General features: G+C 33.9%; 2 protein-coding genes across 2 annotated transcripts; one reads left to right on the top strand and one right to left on the bottom strand.

The window, feature by feature from the left end:
• Positions 1–1262: 1262 nt before the first annotated feature.
• On the bottom strand, positions 1263–2015 carry LOC133306911 (uncharacterized mitochondrial protein AtMg00810-like). The gene has a single exon (XM_061507307.1). It carries the CDS (start codon positions 2013–2015, stop codon positions 1263–1265), a length of 753 nt encoding a protein of 250 aa, XP_061363291.1.
• A 10789-nt stretch (positions 2016–12804) lies between these two features.
• Positions 12805–22621, top strand: LOC133306920 (E3 ubiquitin-protein ligase RFI2-like). The gene is made up of 6 exons (XM_061507316.1): positions 12805–13227; positions 17128–17297; positions 18108–18166; positions 20802–20827; positions 20957–21344; positions 21629–22621. Exons 1-6 carry the CDS (start codon positions 13026–13028, stop codon positions 22083–22085), a joined length of 1302 nt encoding a protein of 433 aa, XP_061363300.1. The 5' UTR covers positions 12805–13025; the 3' UTR covers positions 22086–22621.
• Positions 22622–23335: the final 714 nt, after the last annotated feature.

Consider the following 23335-nt stretch of genomic DNA (forward strand, 5'->3'; position numbering starts at 1 on the left):
AATTTTTTTCCAAATCCGATCCGATCCGATCCAATCCAATTTTTTTCGGTTTGGATTGGATCGGTTTTTTAAATCCTAAAATTTGTTTCATAATTATTGTGCAAATAACATCTTTTGTATATATTGGCTTTGTAATTTTTTTTTTTTTGGAAATACAAAAACATCAATAAACGATAATATAGTTTTTTTTTGCAATGAAATATAAAGCTCTACACAAATGAAATTTTGTTGATGAGATATGACTAGATTTTTTCTTGGGTTTAGTTGATGGGTTAATGGGTCTTGGGTTTAAAAAATTTTGGGCTATGATTGAGGAAAGGTCCAAGTACGTAGAGGGAAATTAATATATTGGATCGATTTGGATTAGATCGGTTTTCATCAACCAAACCGAAAACCAATCCAATTCAATTAAAATTTGCGGGTTTTTTTTTCGGTTTTTTGGTTTTCGGTTTATTCGGTTATCGGTTTTTCGATTCGGTTACCGCGGTTTGAATCGGTTTGGATCGGTTGATGAACACCCTCAGGCCTGATTACGTTATACATCATATTGATGTATAAAAAAATTCTGCTGTACAAGCTTATACTATACGATAGTCACACTAAACAACTAAAAATATCGTAACGTATAGTATAAGCTTATATTGTCATACCTTATACATTACACCAAATATAGGCCCTAATTAGCAATAACCTATATATGCTAAGTTTATGTGGTTATTCCTGTCAGAATTCAATATAGAAGAGAATAATTTTTTCTTCATTGATTTCTTCCTCATGAATGAGGGAACTTATATACAAAGATGACCAACAAACTTCCTAACAAATTTACAGAATATTCTACCGTAAGATATGGACCAGCCAAACAGTATTATATACATAACAAACAAAATAAACATTTAAACTTGAACTAATTCTGTTTTATCAGCACTAACAGTAATTCAAACATCAGAAGCTTCCTTTCAACACTCCCCCTCAAGTTGGTGCATGAATATCAACCATGCCCAACTTGCTAATTATCTCCTCAAAGACTTTTCCGGAAACAGCTTTGGTTAACACATCCGCGAGCTGATCTTTGGATTTAACAAAAGGCAGTTGTATTATCTGTTGATCCAACTTCTCTTTAATAAAATGTCTATCTACTTCCACATGTTTGGTCCTATCATGTTGCACAGGATTATGAGCTATTTCAATAGCTGCCTTGTTATCACAAAAAAGTTTCATTGGCTCATCGCAGTGAATTCCAATATCTTGAAGGACATTTCTTATCCATAGTAGTTCACAAATTCCATGAGACATTCCTCTGAACTCTGCCTCAGCACTAGACCTTGCCATACATTTTGTTTTTTACTTCTCCAAGTAACTAGGTTGTCTCCCACAAAAGTAAAGTATCCAGAGGTTGACTGCCTTGTAGTTTTGTCTCTGGCCCAATCAGAAGCGGTGTATCCCTTGATTGATAAGTTTTGGTTTCTTGTAAATAGTAGTCCTTTCCCAGGAGCTCCCTTCAGATATCTAAGTATCCTATACACTGCATTCATATGCTCATCACTTGGAGAATGCATAAATCTATTCACAACACTCACTGCATATGAGATGTCAGGTCTAGTGTGTGCTAGATAAATTAATTTTCCAACAAGTCTTTGATACTTCCCAATATCAGCCTGTAATTGGTTAGGATAAACTGCAAGGGTATGATTCATTTCTATTGGAGTATCTACTGGTTTACAGGCTAGCATTCCAGTTTCATTCAACAAATCAAGTACATATTTTTTCTGAGATAAGCATATACCTTGATCAGATCTAGCTACTTCAATTCCTAGAAAATACTTAAGTTGACCCAAATTCTTCATTTCAAATTCAGTTGATAACTGAGCTTCTAATGCTTGCATTTCATCTGTGTCATCACCAGTCAATATCATATCATCAACATACACTATAAGCACTGTTACCTTGCTGTTTTTCTGCTTGACAAACAGAGTGTGATCAAAGTTACTCTGTTTGTATCCAAACTTCTTCATAGCAACAGAGAATCGACCAAACCAGACCCTTGGGGACTGTTTTAGTCCATACAAGGCTTTCTTCAACTTACATACTGCATTTTTTCTGAGGAACCGAGATCCACACCTGTGGGAATGTCCATATAAACTTCTTCTTCCAAATCTCCGTTTAGGAAGGCATTCTTCACGTCAAATTGCTTCAATGGCCAACTCTTTTGGGCTGCTATGGATATCAAGATTCGGATAGTATTCAGTTTGGCTACGGGTGCAAATGTTTCTTGATAATCAATCCCAAACTTCTGTGTGTACCCCTTTGCTACCAACCTTGCTTTGTACTGATCCAAGCTCCCATCCGGTTTGAGTTTTAGAGTGAATACCCATTTGCATCCTACACTTCGTTTTCCACTGCATCCTGCACATTTGTAGGAATACCAATACTGGATAATTGATTAGTGGCTACTTCATATGATTCAGATAACCTTTTTGTTGACACATAATTTCCAATTGGGTACTTAACAGAGGTATATAGGTTAGGTTCATATAATTTTTTTGGAATTCCCTTTGTAACTCTTTCTGATCTTCTTACCATAGGGATATGTTGAGTGGGAATAGAGGAGTCAATTATAGAGGAGTTAGGATCAGATAGTACCTCATTTTCCATGCGGTTTGTAGAGTTCAGGACATCCCGAGAAGATGGCTCAGTTGTGGGAGTTAAAATTGGATGATCTTGTATGTCATTTTGAGAATCATTTTCTGTTTCTTGGAGAGAGAGCCCGAGAGCAGAGGTATGAGTCTGATGATCATTTGCTGTTTCCTGGAGAGGGGACCCGAGGGCAGAGGCATGGTTTTGTAGCTTTGTTGAAATTTCAAAAGAAGCTTCTCCTCCATAATCAATCTCCCTCAGAGGAGAAGTTGCTAAAGCTCCCCCTGAGTATAATGGTTCTGATTCCCGGAAAGAGACATCTAAAGTAACATGCATTTTTTTAAGGTAAGGATCATAGCATCTATAGCCTTTTTGAACTTCGGAATAACCTACAAAGATACATTTTTTTGCACATGGATCTAGTTTATTTAGAAGGGCCTTAGGAACATGAACATAGGCTACACAACCAAAGACACGAGGTTCAAGGTTTGGGCAGTGGGAAATTGAAAAATATGAGTGGAGTTTTTGTTGTGGAGTGAGGAAATTGAGGGCACGAGAGAGGGTACGGTTAATTAAGTAAGTGGCAGAGACTACTGCTTCACCCCAATAATGTTTAGGGACATCCATCACAAATAAAGAAGCCCGAACAACCTCTAGGAGATGTCTATTTTTGCGCTCAGCAAGGCCATTTTGTTGGGGTGTGTATGGGCAGGACGTTTGGTGTTTGATGCCATGATTTGTGAGGTATTCAGTGAAATAAGAGTTGAGGTATTCAGTTTTGTTATCTGTTTGAAGAGTTCGGATAGAGGTCTGAAATTGGGTATGAACCATATTACAAAAATTTTTGAACGCAGAAAAAGAACCATTTTTATGAGATAAAAGAGCAATCCATGTCATACATGTGCATTCATCAATAAATGTAATATAATAGAATTTTTTTGAGAGATAAGGGATTTTTGCAGGTCCCAAACATATGAGTGAACCACTTCAAAAGGAATGGAATTTTTATTTAGGCTTGGAAAATATGGAACTTTATGGCTCTTAGCCAATTCACATGTATTACATTGAAATTGAGACACTTTATTTAAAGAAAACAAATGGGGAAATAACTTAAACAGGTAACTAAATGAAGGGTGTCCTAGTCTACAGTGCCACAGCCAGATTTGAGAAGAGGCCTTGGAGTCAGGAAGAGTTAAACAGGTCCGAGAAGTAGGAAAAAAAATGTTGCAGTCGAGTTCCAAATAGTACAGATCACCTATTTTAATTCCATAACCAAGCGTCTTCTGCTGGAGGAGGTCCTGAAAAATACCGTATGATGGAAAAAATGTAACACAGCAGGTGGTATCAGAAGTTAAACGACTCACAGACAGAAGATTATATTCCAGAGAAGGGACACATAAGACAAAGGATAAAGTCAATTCAGGGGTTAAGGAAATAGAACCTTGACCAGAAATAATAGAAGTACCTCCATTGGCAGTAGATATAAATGGTTTTGAGCATGATTAGAAATTAGATAACAAAGAGGGGTCTCGTACCATATGGTCAGAGGCACCAGTATCAATAATTCATATAGTATTCATAGAATGTGCAGTAAGGGCGAGATGCTTACCTAAGATGCTGCTGTGGACCACGTTTGCCTGAGGTGTTGGAGAGTCAGCATAAGTGAGAGTGATATTAGCTTTGGGTGCAATTTTCCTCCGGGGACGTTTAGCAAAGTCCCACTAATCTGGATACCCGATTATCTCATAACAGCGTTGCTTGGAGTGGCCAGAATCCTCACAATGAGAACACACAAAAGTAGAGGGTTTGGGTGGGGGAGCATTATCCCGACGGGGCCTAGGCTGAGTAGAGGAACCATGGCCGAGTGGATGAGCGAGAAAAACTGATGCATCAGAAGAAGTCTTGTGCGAATTCATAGTATGTCGTTGCTGATAATCACGCCTGACAAAAGCATACGAGGTCTCGAGGTTAGGTTTCGGGTCCTTTCGAGGAATCTCACTGCGTACCTGGTCGAACTCGTTGTCAAACCCAGCAAGGAAAATATGAACCCTCAACCGTGAGAGAGCCGAGTGGTGGTGGATGACTTCAGTCACCGAATCAGAGGAGGAGGTCCGGTGATCGATTTCTTGAAAAATCGCTTGGAGTTCGTTGTAGTAGACCGCAAGAGGACGGCCAAACTGCTTTGTGTTGAACGAACATTGGTTCAGGTCGAAGAGGCAGGATTCATCTGAACCGTCATAGAAGGTTTTTGAAGCTGCATCCCAAATTTCGCAGGCGGTCTCCAAGCGGATGAATCTTTGCATGAGGCTAGGAGACATGGAGTCAATCAACCAGCTTTTGACCCGTTTGTTGTCGGTGATCCAAGAATCAAGAATGGGATCACCAGGTTTCGGTTTAGGAGTGGCACCGGTGAGGAAACCGGACTTGCTACGAGCTCCAATTCGCATATCCATGAGTTCGCATATACCATGTCAGAATTCAATACAGAAGAGAATAATTTTTTCTTCATTGATTTCTTCCTCATTAATGAGGGAATTTATATACAAAGATGACCAACAAACTTCCTAACAAATTTACAGAATATTCTACCGTAAGATATGGACCAGCCAAACAGTATTATATACATAACAAATAAAATAAACATTTAAACTTGAACTAATTCTGTTTTATCAGCACTAACATTAATTCAAACATCATAAGCTTCCTTTCAACAATTCCTCTTATAAACAAATAACATGACATTTACTTGCAACATTTTCTCATTTTACTTTCTATCCTCTTTCATGGGATAAACTGTAAAAGGTGAAATGCTACATATTAATTAATTAATTAATTCAACCAAGATCTCAATTGGACTAATATAATTCAAAATAAATTCAATTATGCATGCAGATATACAATTAGTGTCTCTAAAAAAACAATGAGAAAACGGGAGTCAGTCACATACAAGATGTACATTAATTCAGCCTGCCTTTATTGATTTTGTTTTTGTCCCTGTATTTAAGGTACACATGTACTCCCTGCTTAAAAAGTAAAAAACAATTACATCTCATATTACCCGTATGGCTTAAAATCCTAAAATATATAACTATATTTATTAACTCTTCTTGAAAAAATAAAAAAAGAACTGCAACACGCATGGTTGACCTTCATTACATCAACATCGTTTGAAGATATTTCTTTGAATGTATTGGGAGGGATGTGGACACAACTCAATGGCCACTCTCGTGAATCTTGATGCTTATATTATAGGAACACCGATCAAAATATTATTTTTTATTAAAAAAATTATCTAAATGTCACGCGAACAATGTTATTTTTCAATCTATCATGAAGGCAAGTTTACTATCCAGTGTAACGAACTCGGTTTGCTGACATGTCACATTTCTAGTGGATAACAAGTACCAAGTTAAAAAAAATAAAAAATTGTAGTTCGCTACATTGGGTAGCGAACTTGGTTAAAATCAAGTTCGCTACCCCGTGTAGCGAACTTGATTTCCACTAGAAACGTAACACGTCAGCAAATTGAGTTCGCTACACCGGGTAGCGAACTTGCCCCGTGACAGATTAGAAAATAATACTGTTCGCGTGATATTTAGATAAAAAACTTGGTAAACAATGACATTTTGGTCATTGTTCCTATATTATACACATTTTACAGGTAACATTGTCTTTAAAAACTAATCTCATTAGTCGTTATAGTCCCAATTGGTTGCTCTTAACTCATGATATAACTCTCTATTTTTATTTTTTTTTGTAACGCATTTAATTCTTTTTTTTTAATCGGGAAATATCAATTAGAATATGACCTCATACCTAATCTTTATTTGGTCGTATACTATTCGCGTCAATAAGATTATTAAGATGCAAAATTAATTTAAAAAATATATGAATTTAATTTTAACATGCTTTGATTTAAATTTTATCAAATATGAATGTAAAAATTTAACTGAAAATTTACTAGATGATTATTATTATATAACATAGTCGAATTACACAGAAAATAGATTGAACAGATGGAGTCAGATTAATAAGAAGAATCCCAATTCTCAAAAAGTGATAACCATATTATGATATTAATTAAGAAATTCAACAACTTTATAATAGGGGTCTTTAATGCCGCCAATGCAAAACAATTAAAATTAAATGCACTTAAAAAGAGAAAAAAAGGTCTAAATATAATCGATTATAGTTCAATCCATATTAAATAATCTAAAATAAGTAAACAAATAAAATTAAATTAGCCCTAATAAGTAAAGAAAATTTTTACAAATGAAAACTTGATAACCATTTAAGCTCAAAACACATATTATATATTAGCAGGAGATAATATTGTCTCCTAAAACTCCAAAACAATGTCATCATGGGGTTTGAGAAAATAATTGCAGGGTATTTTAATAAAGGATAAAGGATTTCTCCAGTCACCGGAGATAAAGTTATCTTCAGTGAGCCCAAAACGACGTCGTTTTGCGACGAAAATCAAGATGTTTTTGTAATTATAATATATTGTAGGGTTATATTAGTCTTTGTTATTATAATTTTTTAATCTTATAACCCAAAACGACGTCGTTTTGAGCTCACTGGAGATAACTTTATCTCCGGTCACTGAAAAAATACTTTTCCCTTTAATAAAATACATTATATAATAGAGAAGTAAAAATATTAAAATATCTTGCATTTTATTTTTCTAAATCCCTAAACGATATCGTTTTGAGGTTGCTAAAAATAATTTTATCTCTTGTGATAAGATAAATATTCCCCCCTAAATCTTAACCTTCAAAATAATCTAAAATTGTTATTTTTTAATTTTTCCCACCAAATAATAATAAATTTTGTTCTTCAGTCAAATTGATTTTGTTTGAAATTTCCTAATTTCTAATATGTCATGCTTGTTGGATTATAGATTTGACAGTGAGACCAAATTTATTGAATCAGTACATTAATTGCTCCCTTTGGTTGCTTGACCTCATAATTAAAATATTTTTAACTGGAAAGAGATCCCTTAGTATAATAATACTCTTATTTGCATCTGGTCATCCCTTAGTACAATTATAAATAATTTTGAGCTATGAAGAAGTGTGAAAATAAGGGGAGAGTATTGGATAGAGATTTTACAAAAGTTTAATGGAATAATTTTCGAAAAAAAAATCTATTGGTATTCAATTATGATTTTAAAGGATTGAACAACAGTCACGTGATATTCGATTAAGGGGGTGTATTGGATTAGAATTTTAAAAGATTTTTTTGAGATAAAAATCTTATAGATTTTAAAAGACTATTCAGAATTGGAGAGACTTTAGGTGGTGTTTGGTTGGGTGGATTTTGAAATAAATCCATGCAAATGAAGTTGGCTTTCCTCAAAGCATGCGTTTGGTTGAGAGTGAATTGGGTGAATACCTAGGCAAGATCAATGCCTACCATTCTCATTTTTGTGCCATTTTCCTATGCTTCTGCACTATTCAGAATCCATTGTAGAAGGTGGTTTTTTAAAGAAACCTGGCTAAATCACGTAGAGCCACAATATATGAGACCACAATACCCTCCGATCTTATCTTGATTGTGCGGTCACAGAGTATTTGAGTACATACAAACTGATTCAGCTAAGCTTCGTTGGGTGTGTTGAAGACCACTTTTCCACTCTGTGACCGGAAGAAGTGACTTTGCATGGTGGGGGAGAACTGAGTGTTGGTTTGTGTGGTTGAAGGTGTTAGCCTAAAAAAGCTGTTTAACGCTCACAAATAACTCTGGACCTGGGCTTCTATTTATTTATGTTGACCCCTTTTTCTGCATGGTTGATGAACGGGTGATGATTTCTGGATTATTGGGAGGGGTAGTAGCCATGGCGGTGGGGAATTTAGGTGTCGAAGAATTGGGGAAAAAAAAGGAATAGAGATAAGAAAATTTGGTGAGAGAAGAAACAGGGTTATTTTCGTAAATGTTACTTTTTTTCCCATCTATATTTTATCTACATCCAAACATAGACTTTATAAAAGTTACCTAATTTTCCTATCTAAATTTTTTCCAACCAAACAACTTTTTTTACATTTTCCTACTAAACTCACTTTCCAACCATTTTCCTATCAATTACATTTCCCTAGTATTCAAAAAATTTACCCTCAACCAAACGCCCCCTTATAGACTTTTTTAAAAGACTTTTTTTACAATCAAGATTTCATAAGATTGAATTTTAAAGGATTTTAATAGAATTTATAAGATTTGAAAGGACAATATGGATTTATAAGATTTTAAAAAATCATATGAATTTTTAACAAACATTCAAAATTACAAGAATCAATAAGAAAAGTTAACAAAGAAATGCAATGATATTAATATAAAAAAAAAAATGTAATATTATTTTCTCAATTAGTAAAATTCATGATAAATTTCCGTTTGTAATTTTTTGCAATTGATCTTGTAAATCTTGGGGTTTTTGTTCTACGTAATGAGAGTTTTCTAACCATATAACATAAGTATGTTTTAATTGAGTATTCTAAGAAAATTTTGAATCTGAATTTTCTGGGTTTTATTACATGAAAATTTAGAAAATTTCTCAAATTGTTTTCAATCAATACATTGAAATCTTAAATTGTTTTGAGGGTTTTGAAAAATAAATTTTTAGAGATCTATTAACACAAAAATTGTTTGAAATCATTTCCTATAGCGAAAGAATTTCGTTCGTGAATGTATTATTATGAAACATAGTGTTCATATTATGAAAGTTTCAATCTTTCTTTAAATCGATTTTGTTTCATTGATGTAAAATGAAAATTAGTTTGAGGGTTTTTGTTCCCATGTTGTTTTCCCACTATTTATGTTGTTTTTAATATAAAAATCACACATTTCCGTATCAAGAAAAATCATGACCAATAGCTTAAAAAATCATTTTTAAACTTTAAAAAATTCTCAAAAATAGCTTCAGAATTTGCTATTTTTTAGATGAATTTGTTGGGATGTTGTTTATGGGTTATTTTGTGATAAAAATCGCTCAAAAATCTATTGTTTTTGAGCTTTGACGGAACTCGATTTCTAGCGGGTCGACCCACCAAAGGAAAAAGAAGACACAAATCTCAAGAAATCCTAACGGGTAAGATTGTGAGAGAGACATCCTATTTATATTTCTTACTAAAAAGTCTCACGAAATTCACACAAATAGAAAATCCATCAAAATCGGAAATTTTTGAATACCACAAGTCTACGAGATTATTTTTCCTTTGTTTAAAATCCTGATTGAATACCAACGGATTTGGACGGACTCTAAAATAATCTTTTAAAATCTTAATCAAATATAACATGATTTTTTTTCAATACTTTAAAATCTTAATTGAATACCAATGAATTTTTTTGTTCAAAAATAATCCATTAAAATTCTTTGAAATCTCAATCCAATACACCTAAAAGATTATTTTAAAGTCCGTCCAAATCCGATAGTATTCAAGCAGGATTGTAAACAAAGGAAAAACAATCTTCGGTTATTAAAAAATCTGATAATTTTAGTGAATTTTCTATTGGTATGGATTTTGTGAGATTTTTTAGTGAGAAGTATAAATAGAATGTCTCTCTCACAATCTCACCCTAATCCCTATAATTTTTTGATATTTCTCTATTGCAATGTCTTTTTCTTCCTTTGGTGGTTGACTCACTTGAAATCAGGTTCTGCCATAGGAGTTTCATCAAAACTAAAAAATTGTATATTTTTTAGCAATTTTCATCATATAAATAAACAGAAACAACAACTCAATAAGATTATAATATAATCCATCTCAAAAGCAACATATTTTTTAGGGATTTTTGAAAGTTTTAAAAATGATTTTTCAAGCTATGGGTCGCGTATATGTGATTTTTGTATTAAAAATAACATAAAACAATGAAAAAATAAAAGGGGAACAAAAACCCCAAAACCAATTTTCGTTTTACATCAATGAAACAAAATTGATTTAAAGAAAGATTAAAATTTCCATAATATGAACATTATGTTTCGTAACAATATATTCATGAACGAAATTCCTTCGCTATAAGAAACAATTTCAAACAATTTTCATGTCAAAATTGAAAATAATTCTAATTTTTTTCTAAACTTTCATGTAACAAAAACCAAAAATTTATATTCAAAATTTTCTTAAAATACTCAATGAAATTATGCATATGATATATGGTTAGAAATTTCTCATCACACAAAAAAAAAAACTCAAGGTTTCCAATATCAATTGCAAAAAATTCCAAATAGAATTTTATCATAAACTTTAGGTTGTATATACAAATTTTGAATTATTTTAATAAAACAAATTGTAGGTCTTATAATCATATATCATAGCTTTGATATCAAATGAAGAAGATAATTTTCAACCCATTAGTCAAACCCGAGAGCAGGAGCGAGAAGATACTAATGCGTGGAAGACTAATATAGATATGTGGAGAGTTGTTGCTTGTAGGACATAAAGTTACATGAAATTATTGATTGAGAAAATTATATTAGATTTTACTTTTTTTATTAATATCATTGCATTTCCTTGTTAATTTTTTTATTGACTTTTATAATTTTGAATGTATGTTAAAAATTTATACGATTTTTTAAAATCTTATAAATCCATATTGTCTTTCTAAATCTTATAAATTCTATTAAAATCATTTAAATTTAAATCTTATAAAATCTTTAATGTAAAAAAAGTCTTTTTTTTAAATCACTATAATTCTAGACAATATTTTAAAATCTATAAGATTTGTTATCTCAAAATAATATTTTAGAATCCTAATCCGATATACCCACTAAAATTACTATGCCTCGATCACAAATTTCACACAAGTCACGTCATATTATGATATAAGGAATTATTGTTATTATTTTATAAAAATAAGGTAAAGGTATTTTTTCTAATTTCAAAATTAAAAAAGGGATAAATTTTAACGAGAATTTATAATGACGTAATGAATTATTCATGTGTAGAAAAAATTAAATTTTAATATAAATGATGTAATTATGAGTAAAAATATTAATAATAAATCTTATATAAATTTAAAAAGAATAATTATTGAACATTTAAGTGTGAATATGATCAATGTATAAAAAAAAAGGTGTGAATATGGTCAAATCATGTAAGCTAAGAATCCACTGAATGAGAATAAGTGAAAAGAATACTCATTATCTTACCGTTTTTATTATAGTTACAAGTTCATTGATGGAACATTTAAACCTTATCTTTTGCTTTAAGCTCGCTGATAATTTAATAATAAGATTAAAGTAACATTTGTAAAAATAATTAAATATAGAAGAAGAATATTGTAACAATCAATTAGTGTTACTACCAATCAATTTCACCGTTAGATCGAGCATGTTGATACAACGATTATATTTATTTCCATTTTTGTATGGTTATGATTCCTTATATTTAATACTTTATATTTATTTTTACCTTTGTATGACTATGATTTTTCGCATTTAATGCTTTCACATTAAATATGGAGAATCATAACCATACAAAAATGAAAATAAATATAACCGTTAGATCAACATAATCGATTTAACAGTGAAATTGTAACATTGATAGTAATCCTAGTTGGTTGTTACAATATCTTACCCATTAAATATATTAATATATATATATATATTTTTTAAATTTCTCCACATTTTATTCATTAATCGATTAATTTTGTTAAGTTGAGTAGAACAATAATAGCAACAAACACTTTCCTCTCCATCAAATTTTAAATATAATTGCACACTTATTTTAATCTATTAGGTCAAACTTAATCGACCAAATTTATTATTAATTAATTAATAATTTTAATCCAATAAATTATAACCGTTGATGGACGGAAATCAACGGTTAAGATCTAAAAGGATATAAATTTATATCCTTTAAAATGATAGATATTTTTCTATCTTCTTTTTAAATACAAACATGCCATTTTTTTTATTTTTTTTTTTAAATCTGTGGTTGGATGAGCGACAAAAGAAGACCAGATCAAAACCTGATTGCAAGATATTTAAATAAATAAATTAGAGTTAATAAGGAAAGGAAAAAGAATTACTAGGTCAAACCAACCTGAAACACAGCCAATGAATCGTAGCCGTCGGTATCATGAGTCAGAAGAAGAATCCAACGATACCTAATTGATCAAACAGAAACCAAAAATCGAAACGCAAATCCTAGGCAATGTGTTTGTTGGTAACTCTTTCTCTCTCTCTCTCCTTCCTTCAAAACACTTTAGATCTCGGATTACATTTTCGTCTCCGTAGCTTTCTCTTCTCATCCGTGTCCTAACTGAGAGACACACACACACACACATACACACACACACACATAGAGAAACACGAATTGAATTAACAACCTTGTTCGTTCCTTCTTTATTTCTTTCTTTCATTTTTTTTTTTCGATTTTAGGGTTTTTGAAATGGGTCTTGGTAACGAGGAGGAGGAGGATAATATTAATAATAAGAATAATAATAATAATAATAAGGTGGTGGTGGATGACGGAGATGGTGGAGGAGGCAATTCGTGCGGTCCGGTGTCTTGCTCAATATGCCTCGATGTCGTTACCGATAATGGAGGTAGATCCTGGGCTAAGCTTCAATGTGGCCATCAATTTCATCTCGGTAAGTGAAATTTCTCATCTTTGAATGCATTTAAATAATGGAATAAATGTCATGGAATCTCAACGCCCGAATCAATTTCATATAGAATAATTGAGATCTGAATTTTATTTTACCGTCGATGCAGAAATAAGAATATCAACTATGCATGACTCTTATTGTCGATGATGTGTTCGTTGGCGTTGACGTTATATAACCGATGCAGAAATTAAAAAGTATTTAGGTTATAGGATTTCCTTTTTTTCTTTTTACTTTCATGGAGTGCATTGACTGATTGTGATCAAGCCAAAAGGGGCGGTTATTGTGAAAGTCTCGTCACGACAAAATTCTTTTGTAAACTATCGAATTCAAACGGATATTTGTAATTTTGATTCGTTTACATGTGTCGTTTGATAAAGGGGGTGAACCAGAGCAGTGATAAAATTGTTCTTTTATGACCGAAAGGTCATGGGTTCGAATTCAGGAAGCAGCCTCTTTGCAATTATGCAAAAGTAAAGTTGCCTACAAGGATTACCTCCACCCCACACTCGCTAGTCGTGTTTAATGGGGAGTGGTTTAAATGGGGCGAACCGAAACAGTGGTAAAGCTGTTCTTTCATTACCGAAAGATCATGGGTTCAAATCAAGGAAACAGCCTCTTTGCAATTATGCAAAGGCAAGGTTGCATACAAAGATTACCTCCACCCCACACTCGCTAGTCAGGTTTTACTAGGAGTGTTTTTTTTTTTTTTACATGTGTCGTTTGATGCTATGTGGGCTTCCATGTTAAGGTGAAGTTAGCTTTTACGATGGAATTGTGGACATCTATATCACTTTTTCAAGATTTGCAGCAGGTGTGAAATCATCTTTATGTACGCAGAAGTTGGAAGCTGTCTGGCTCTATTTGAATTGCTCAAAGACTCAAATTTTGACCTTTTGACTAACTTGTAGAAAAATTGGTCGAATTTCTGATTAGCATATGTAGTTGCCTCATGTTTAGCTGTATGTACTGACTTCTGTTATTTGGTATTGTTAACAACAAGGAATTCCTGAGTATTCTGTGAGGAACTCAGGAAGTACGTTAGGAAGGTCAAGAATGTCATGGATAAAAGATAAGATGGTATAACTATGAGAAGTATAATAAATTTTAAGTTGAACAGCCGATAGAGTGATGTACATGACATGAACTTCCCCCCACAAGAAGTTAGAACTAAGATTCTTGATTCTGTAACTTCTGTTTTGCAAATATAAAATCAAACATATATAGAGAGCCAGTGGATGGATTTTTCTGGTTTTATAATGTGTACTTATAAACTTTGGAAGACAGCTTTCAGACGCTATGTGAAAAAGCAGTTTGAGTATTATATGACCGTCAAACTTGTGTAGAAGTTCAATTTAATTGGGGCATTACTAGGAAGAAACTCCCTATGTGTATATGAAACGAGTCTTTCTATGATAATATTTAAATGATATTGGGCTAGTTATGTAAACAATATTACTGAATTAAACCGTTTTATATTAGATCTAAGAATAAAATGCTTTTTGGCAGATGAGTATTTTCAGTTGGTCATTATATAGAAAAACTTATTTAGAAGAGCGTGATGTTCTAGCTGAATATTAGCAGCGGTAATTACAATGTTGAATGTACGCATTTGTTGGTGGTTGTGTTTTGTGAGTTTAATGGGTCAAGGAAGCTGTTAGATTTTAAAAGCTATATTAAAATAATTAGAAATAGAATCTATTTGTTGTGATTGTTGGTACAGTATCTGGACTGAAGGAGATGCTTACTGTTTAAATTTTTTCTTAGAAGTTAAAACAAAAATTCAAGAGATGGCATTGTCAATTTAGTTCACACTGCATAAGACAGGTAAAAGGCTCTACGTGGTTATGTTTAAAAAAACCAATCGTGTGATAATTTGAATGAAAATAATTTCATAATATGTAAAGTCAGATAAAGTGCTACTTCTTGCAATTTATTTATTATTTATTTTAAATATTTTGATAAATTAGTCCTTTAATTTTTCTTTCTCTCTTAATTTAAGTGTGGTAAGGTTCCATACTGCCATTTAGTGATGCTTGTCAAACAATTAATTGTCCAATAAGCTTTATTTATTAGGCCCAAGAATAGGTTCAATCTCCATCATCCATAAGAAGAAGGCCCTTTGGGTTTGGAGGGTGGAAAAAGCACAAGCTGATTACTACCTTGTGACTTTCACACCCTACCTGGAATAACTTCTTTTATGCATATCCTACTTATAACCAAAATGATTTATACTTATAAAAAAACTCAACATTGACTTGTTTATGTCATAGTAGTTAATTGCGCCGCAATAGCGCCGCGAGCCGCACCGTATGGGTGTTGCGGTGCCTCGCCGCAAGAAACCGCTCCGCGCTGCACCGGAACGCAATAGCGGCCATTGCGATTGCATTTGCGGCCATATTGTTGTCATAAGGCAAACTGTTAATTTTGTCCTAAATTTAAATGTGTAACAGAAAAAATTTAAGGGTTTTTTAGTCTATCCATGTCTCTCTTTGTCACTTCTGCTATCTCTGCCTTTAAAAAATGTTTCTTTTTGTCATTATTTCTATCATATAGCTATTCCGCTATTTCCGCAACCCGCTATAACGCTATAGCGTTTTTCGGGGTTGGCCGCGACATGCCGCAATCCGCATTTGATAACTATGGTTTATGTTAACTGTTTGATGTTGCGTTTTATACTTTTATGGTTACTTTGAGTTAAACTTTGGACGATTACGGAGTTGATTAAGTTATATTATCATTGTGAGCTTAGTTTTTCACATACAAGCAGTGGTTTTATTTGCATATATATTCTTGTTACTTCGAATTATATTGAATATATCAAATATATTTAATATCACATGTGCTGCACTATGCACTATTCGCTGTAGTACTAAGAGCCTTTGTTAGTATAAGTGTACTATTCGCTATTAATAACTGTGTGTATAAGTTTTTTGCATATATTTATGTGACAAGATAACTCGGCACTGTCATTTATTTCTAGGGATGTAGCAAGTAATACTCAACTCCCTGTTGAAGATCATAGGTTTCTTAAAGGAAGTAAAGAAATTTTTTTATGGGAAGTTAGGTCAATATGTATGGTATAGGATTCAATGTGGTGGAATTTCATATCCCTGTTTGGAATGTTATAAACCATAAACATGGAAGAGCTCATTTTAAAGGCCAGAGAGTGGATTTTAAACAGTAACTTTAGGTTGAGCCTTGGAAAGGTTGCTCCTTTGTGAGCGGAAGATCATGATAGGAAACAAGCTCTTTGCAAAAAATGCAAGGGAAAGGCCACGTAAAATTAACCCTCACCCCTGCCTTTGCAAAGTTGGGGAGCCTTTGTGCACTGGGGTTTGCGCTTTTGCCTTTAAGGGGCAAAGGGAGCATTACGGTGTGTCCCTTGAATCCCATGATTCTCGTTAAACTTGCAAAAGTTAACTCTTTTGGAAGACCATAATTAATGGCACTCTGAACTTGGTCGTAGACTTATTCTTTGGCTTAATTAAATGTCTTCAATATATTTATTCTCCTTTTTTTAGTATTATTAAAGGCAATCTAGAAAACATTGATAGTTCTCAACAAATGATAAAAGAAATTGATGAGCTTGACAATTAACTTTGGTACATCGAGGCTTGTCATTAAAATTGAGCCTATATGACCCTTACTCAAATCTCCTTGCCCAACCAACTATCCTGTTCCGGTGTGGACATGAGGCAACCAAAATTGGAAAATTCCGGGCCCTTTTTAGTTTTAAAATATATAACACTTATTATCGTCATGTTTTATGGCAATACTTCTAGCTTTCATGGTTTTACTAGAATCAATTTCTAACATGCTGATAGTTCCATCCTCACGGCATCATATTCTTATGCTTATTATTACTTTCCTTATGTCATTCAGATTGCATTGGTTCAGCATTCAATATAAAAGGAGTAATGCAATGCCCTAATTGTCGGAAGATTGAGAAAGGTCAGTGGCTTTATGCTAATGGTTCTCGGTCATATCCAGAATTTAACATGGATGACTGGACGCATGATGAGGACCTTTATGATCTTGGCTACTCTGAAATGGTAATAGTCCTGTTAACTATATTTATGCTTTGTTTGTATTCTATTTTATGCTTGCAGAAGAACACAGCCTTACACGAATACCTCTTTTAATGATTAGGTACTTATATGTTGATATATAAAAGAAATTGAAAACTTGATCTTTGCATGGCTAGGTTTTTTCCTGAATGTTTTTTTGGGAGGGTGGTTAGCTTCTTGCCTTTGTCCATCAGTATTTCGACATCATAAACATTAACATCAAGGTCAACATCATCTTTATCTTTAACTAGTTGGGATCAACCGTCGATGAAACCATATAAAGGCAAGAACAGATTAAGAAAATAAATAAATAAAACAGAAAAATTCTACCTTTCTACAATTCTTCCTCAATTCTATTCCTCTACACTGTAAAATTGTATGAAAATTATGCATGATGTGCAAAAGAAAAGTTACCATCTAGATTTAAGAAAGACTGGAAGTTGCATACACTTAGCTACTCAAAATAATATTTCGCACTGATGTTTGACCTGGATTGAATTTTAACCCCTCTACCTTATGCCTTCATTCCTATACCTTTTTGCCAATCTGCAAGTCAAAGTCTACCAAGTGTACCAGTAATATCTTTTAGTCCATTGTTTCTCTCCGTTGCCATTTATTATACATAAATTACAAAGCTAGATGAAACCCTTTTTTCTATATGCATAAGTAGTTGGACTTTCAAGATTGGCATTACCTCTTTTGATTGGAATTATTTCTTGTTCTCTTTCACTATGTGGATAGATAATAATTTGATTACCTTTTTGACTATTTTTTTTTCCTAAATGGATTCTGCAGTCCTTTGGAGTTCACTGGTGCCCTTTTGGCAACCTGACACGGCTTCCATCATCTTTCGAGTAAGCTTTGTTAACATAGCACAATGTGCATATAAACTGATCAATTTTTAAATTCATAGACTTATACTTGTCACTTGTCATATTCTTTTGTTGTTTGAAGTGTCTAGGCTCTTGTTTGTGTCCATTACGAGAAAACTTGCATAGGGATTTTTGGGAAGGCCGGTTTACTTTCAGTGGTATTGGTACTGCCTGTTTAACTGCATTTAACTTTTATTAAGTAAATTTGGTTTCACATTTACATATTTTATAAGCGGTTGTTGCAATGAGAAGTAATAAACTGAAATCACGTGTTTAATGTAAATATGGAACCTAATTAGGTTAATTGAAGTCAAATGTGGTTAAAGTTACTGATGGTATTAATACATCTAAGTCCAGGTTATATTTTAGAACGAGCCATTTAGTAAATAAAAGGAAAATGTTAGAAAGCCTAGTGGAAATCTTGAGAAGAGCATTAAAAATTTAAGATTTTGAAGGCAGTAGCATCAGTATAATTTTATATGTTGATTTCTTAGTTGCTCCATTAAGTATTTGTTTCAATAAGACCTCTTTATTTCTAATTATTTAAATCAGAATTTGACTTCTGGTGTAGTAGTTATACTGGACTTGGGATTCATAATGAACATAATGGGCCTGTGCAGTTTTGGTAGGAACTACTAAATTTTCAGTGAAAGCTGCTTTTGAGTTTAACTTGAACTATTTGAAGATTGAACTAAAGATAGAGTCCCATCCTACATGGCAATTCCAACAACAATGAAATTTATAATAAGAGGAAAATCCGCCAACTTTTGAAATCATGAGGGTCCAAGTCCCTCTATCCCCAAAATGCCCGTTCCACTCTCTAATTATGGAATATGAGTGGAGTTTTTCTTTTTCTTATCACAATCACAAGTCTTGGAATGTGTGAAATATGTTTGGAACTACTTTCTATATACTTCCCCCCTCCCGCCCCCCCGCCCCCACCAAAAAAAAAGGAATAAGGAAACGAGGCTGTTGTGTGTGCTTTGGGAAGTAGCTCCTCTAAAGTGAGGAAGTAAGGGTGTATCCACCCAGTGGTTTAAGATCACATTGCATTTTAAATTTAAATCAAGGATGGATATACTCTTAATTGCTCACTTTAGAGAAGCCTTGTCCTGTGCTTTGTTACCACCCTAATCTCTTGGACTGATGCACTTTGAAGCACCCTTCCCCTGGCACCTTTCTTTTTCTTCTTTGGTAATGTAATTGACTAAGTTAGTACGAGTACTCTTTGCCACCCCCAAGAGAATGCCCAGCAGAAGTATCACTTCGTTCTTTCAAGTTGGGCTTGTATGTCTTGCATCCTTGTCAATGTTTCAGTTCGTTTCTTGTTATTGCACTTGAAGGCAATATGAAGTGGGGTCACAGGTTGTTACATGATACTTCTGATTTGTTGAACCATAAAAAAACTTTTCCTAGCTTTAAGAATGTGTATAATTGGGCATGTTAAAATGGGGTGAACCCTTTAGGTTGGCTTGGCTTGCCATGCTAAATGGGAAAATAGAATAGTGCTATATATGTACAAAGAATTAATTCAACTCAAAAGCTTAAGCTGTTAGATGAGGTTATATTAATGGTTTTATATATCTCTAACAGCCCCCTCACACGAGAGCCTACTGGGTTTGAAGAGTGGATAATACACAGGCACACTTACCTATGCTAAGAAATTCCACAAGACTTAATTGATTATTAATTAAATGAGGGACGTAGAGGATCGAACCCGTAACACCGAGACTCTGATACCATGTAAAGAACCAATTCAACTCAAAAGCTTAAGTTATTAGTGAGGTTACATTAATCGTTTTTATATTTCTCTAACACGCCTCCTCACACGAAAGCTCACTGGGCTTGAAGGGTGGACAATACACAGACCCACCTACCTGTGCTAATAAACTTCATAAGACTTAATTAATTATTAATTAAATGGATGGCGGTGAGGATTGAACCTGTGACCTCGAGGCTTTGATATCATGCAAAGAACTAATTCAACCTAAAAGTTTAAGCTATTAGGTGAGGCTACATTTATGGTTTTTTACTTCTCTAACATGATACCATGTAAAGAATAATTTCAACCCAAAAGTTTAAGCTGTTGGGTGAAGGTTTTTTTAATGGTTTATACTTTTCTCTAACACCTTCCCTCACACGAGAGCCCATTGGGCTTGAAGGATGGATAATGCACAGACCCACCTATCTGATGCTAAGAAACTCCACAAGAAATAATTAATTATTAATTAAATTGGGGGAGGGGGAGGATCGAACCCGTGACACGGAGGCTCTGATACCATATAAAGAATCAATTCAACCCAAAAACTTAAGGTATTAGGTGAGGTTACATTAATGGTTTTTATATTTCTCTAGCAAGTGTTAGAGATATATAAAACCATTAATGTAACCTCATTTACCAGCTTAAGCTTTTGGGTTGTATTGGCGCTTTGCAATATTGTACTATGTATAATGCTGGCCAAATTGACCAAGCCTGCTCAACATGCAGGTTGAGGATGTTGGGATTAATTGACAGTGGAGTTTTATAAACCTATAAGTTGTTACACACACTCACACACACACTAAAAGGAAATGGCAGGATTTTTATCCAACTCATTTATGTTCCTGATTTTTCCAGGGAAGGAGAATTTTCACCAACTGCATGTAAGATCCTTTTTCCTGCTAGTCAGCCTCTCTCTCTCTCTCTCTCTCTCTCATTTTATCTATTTATTTTTTAAAGTTGACGCTTGCATTTCACTGAACATATTAATGTACTGGAATGATGAGTTGCAGATCATGACATACTGGGACAACAAGCTACTATATTTGCTGAACATACAGCCGTATCATCTGCTAGTCATCCTTGCCCATATATTGCTTACTTTGGACCAATACATCCATCCTCCTCGAATTCAGGTGGAACTGTTTCAGAACCTTCTAACTTCAATCACTGGAATGGCTCATCTGTGCCTAGTGACATGCCAACCTCCTACGCATTTCCTGCTGTGGATCTTCATTATCACGGTTGGGAACACCATTCTCCTCCTTTCTCTACAGCAAGTAGTCGTCTAGTTGCTGCTGATCAGACCTCAGTATCACCTGGTAGCCAAAGGCCAGCCAGGGGTGGTTCGGATGTACCAAGATCAGGATCTTTTATGCATCCCTTCCTTGTTGGTCACAGGTACCTCTTTATAGTCGATGTGCCTTAATAAAATGCTTAAGTGAGGTCATTACTTGCTCAAATGAAATTTGATGTGAGCCAAACCTTAATACATATACTCATATTTAGTCTTAAGGGGTGAAATACTAAATGAATCTTAGTTATATATAACTAATAGATATAAACGATGGATTACAGAATCTTCCCTTGCTCATGGAAATATGCTTCAGTCATAAATTTCATATTAAATGCATATGTATTTTTTTTTATCTGGGTACAATGTTCAATGTGTTTAATTTCTGCAGTTCTACTGCTAGAGCGGGGAGCTCAGTTGCTTCCTCAATGATCCCTCCTTATCCTGGTAGCAATGCTCGGGCCCGTGATAGAGTCCAGGCTCTTCAGGCATACTATCAACCGCAGCAACCTCCTAATTCAACTACAATGCGGACACCTATTGCTTCTGGAACCCGAAGATCCAGCAGTCACAGTGGATCAGCTCAATTAGCACCTGTGGCCACATCACCAGACCAAACTGGTGGCTTTTTTGTTATCCCATCAAGTTCATCGGGACGCAATTTTCAAGAAGAAAACCATCTATCAAGTCGATTCCATGCTTGGGAAAGAGACCATTTGAGCCATGTTGATAGAGATTCAGGTTGGAGGGCATACCACCAGGCCACCAGCAGGTCAGACCCAGGTAACAGGTCCAGCAGCTTTCGTTCAAGGCAAGGATCAGATAGGATGCCTTCACAAAATCGGTAATACACTTATGTCCCGTTCACTGTGAAGCAAACTACCATTACTATGGAAAATCAGAACTTATGTATGCTTTGAGAAATGTTACATATTCCTTTGGGGCTTTGGCCTTTGGGTCTGCCATGTTATGGCAGACTATATACTCTGGCTGGCCTAGGAATTGATTTTTCTGGCAGCCACGTGGCAGTGTGATGGACATTTTCTTCCTCTATTTTCTTTTCCTTCGAGGGCATAAAATAACATGTTATCTAGTTGGGGAAATCCGGTTTTTGGAAGAAATACTTTGGGCGTTGTCATTTCAAGTGATAAATCAAGTGGATGGGCGGCTGTGGTTGGATTTGTTAGTGGGTCAACGATTTATGTTTGATAAGGACCATGATGCAAATGCTCTGTATTGAGAGTATACGAGTAATTTTACCTCTATCCTATGGCAAGAGTGATTTTTATACTGTTGTGCAAGAATTGAACCAGGGTATGGAACTCGCATGAGAACTGCCATACCTAGGAATAAATGTGGTTCATTGATATGGTTTTAAAAATAATCGTTTGTCAAGTGTTACGTATCCAATCACTAACAGCGGTTAACGTGAAAGTTGTTTTTTTATTTTACATTTCTTATCGTTTCTATCAAAGATAGTTATGGGCAAGTAGCCCGTATTAAAAAATCGTATGATAAACTTCTGTTACTTCTACAGTTGGTTTTTTTTTTTGTTTTTTTTTTGTTTTCAGTACAAGTGGGGGGCTGAAAGCCCAGAAAAATTTTACAATTGTTTTAGTAAAGTGAGTATCATGACATAATTTTTATTTTTATTCTTTTTTAGAAAAAACTTCAAATGATTTTTTAACCTTAGATTTCTAACTTCTGACAAAAAGTTGAAATATTATTTTTTATTTGTGTTAGGCTGTCCACATAAAAAGAAGAAGAAAGAAGTAAAAGAAAAAAGGTTCAAGACAAGCCAATTTCTTCTCTTGAAATTCAATTTTGCCTCGACCATCATAACTACTGTGGCCGATCACTTCTACCGTCGTCAGACTCAACCGCCACCATTACCTCGTCACTTACTGCCATCATCAACTCGCACCAAAAATAATTGATGGAGAACTTGCTTTTGAATGATTAGGGTGGATTTACTTATGGAAAAAGTGTTTGTCATTCTAAATGACAGAAAGTTATGTCATTTTAAGAGAGATACAGACACAGAAAATTTAAATTTTAAATTAAAAAAAATCACACTCTCTCTTTCATAATTTCCGTT

Source organism: Gastrolobium bilobum, unplaced genomic scaffold (genome assembly GCF_033153095.1).
Source record: "Gastrolobium bilobum isolate Gb01-03AN ecotype WA unplaced genomic scaffold, APGP_CSIRO_Gbil_v1 utg10034, whole genome shotgun sequence".
NCBI classification, from domain to species: Eukaryota; Viridiplantae; Streptophyta; class Magnoliopsida; order Fabales; family Fabaceae; genus Gastrolobium; species Gastrolobium bilobum.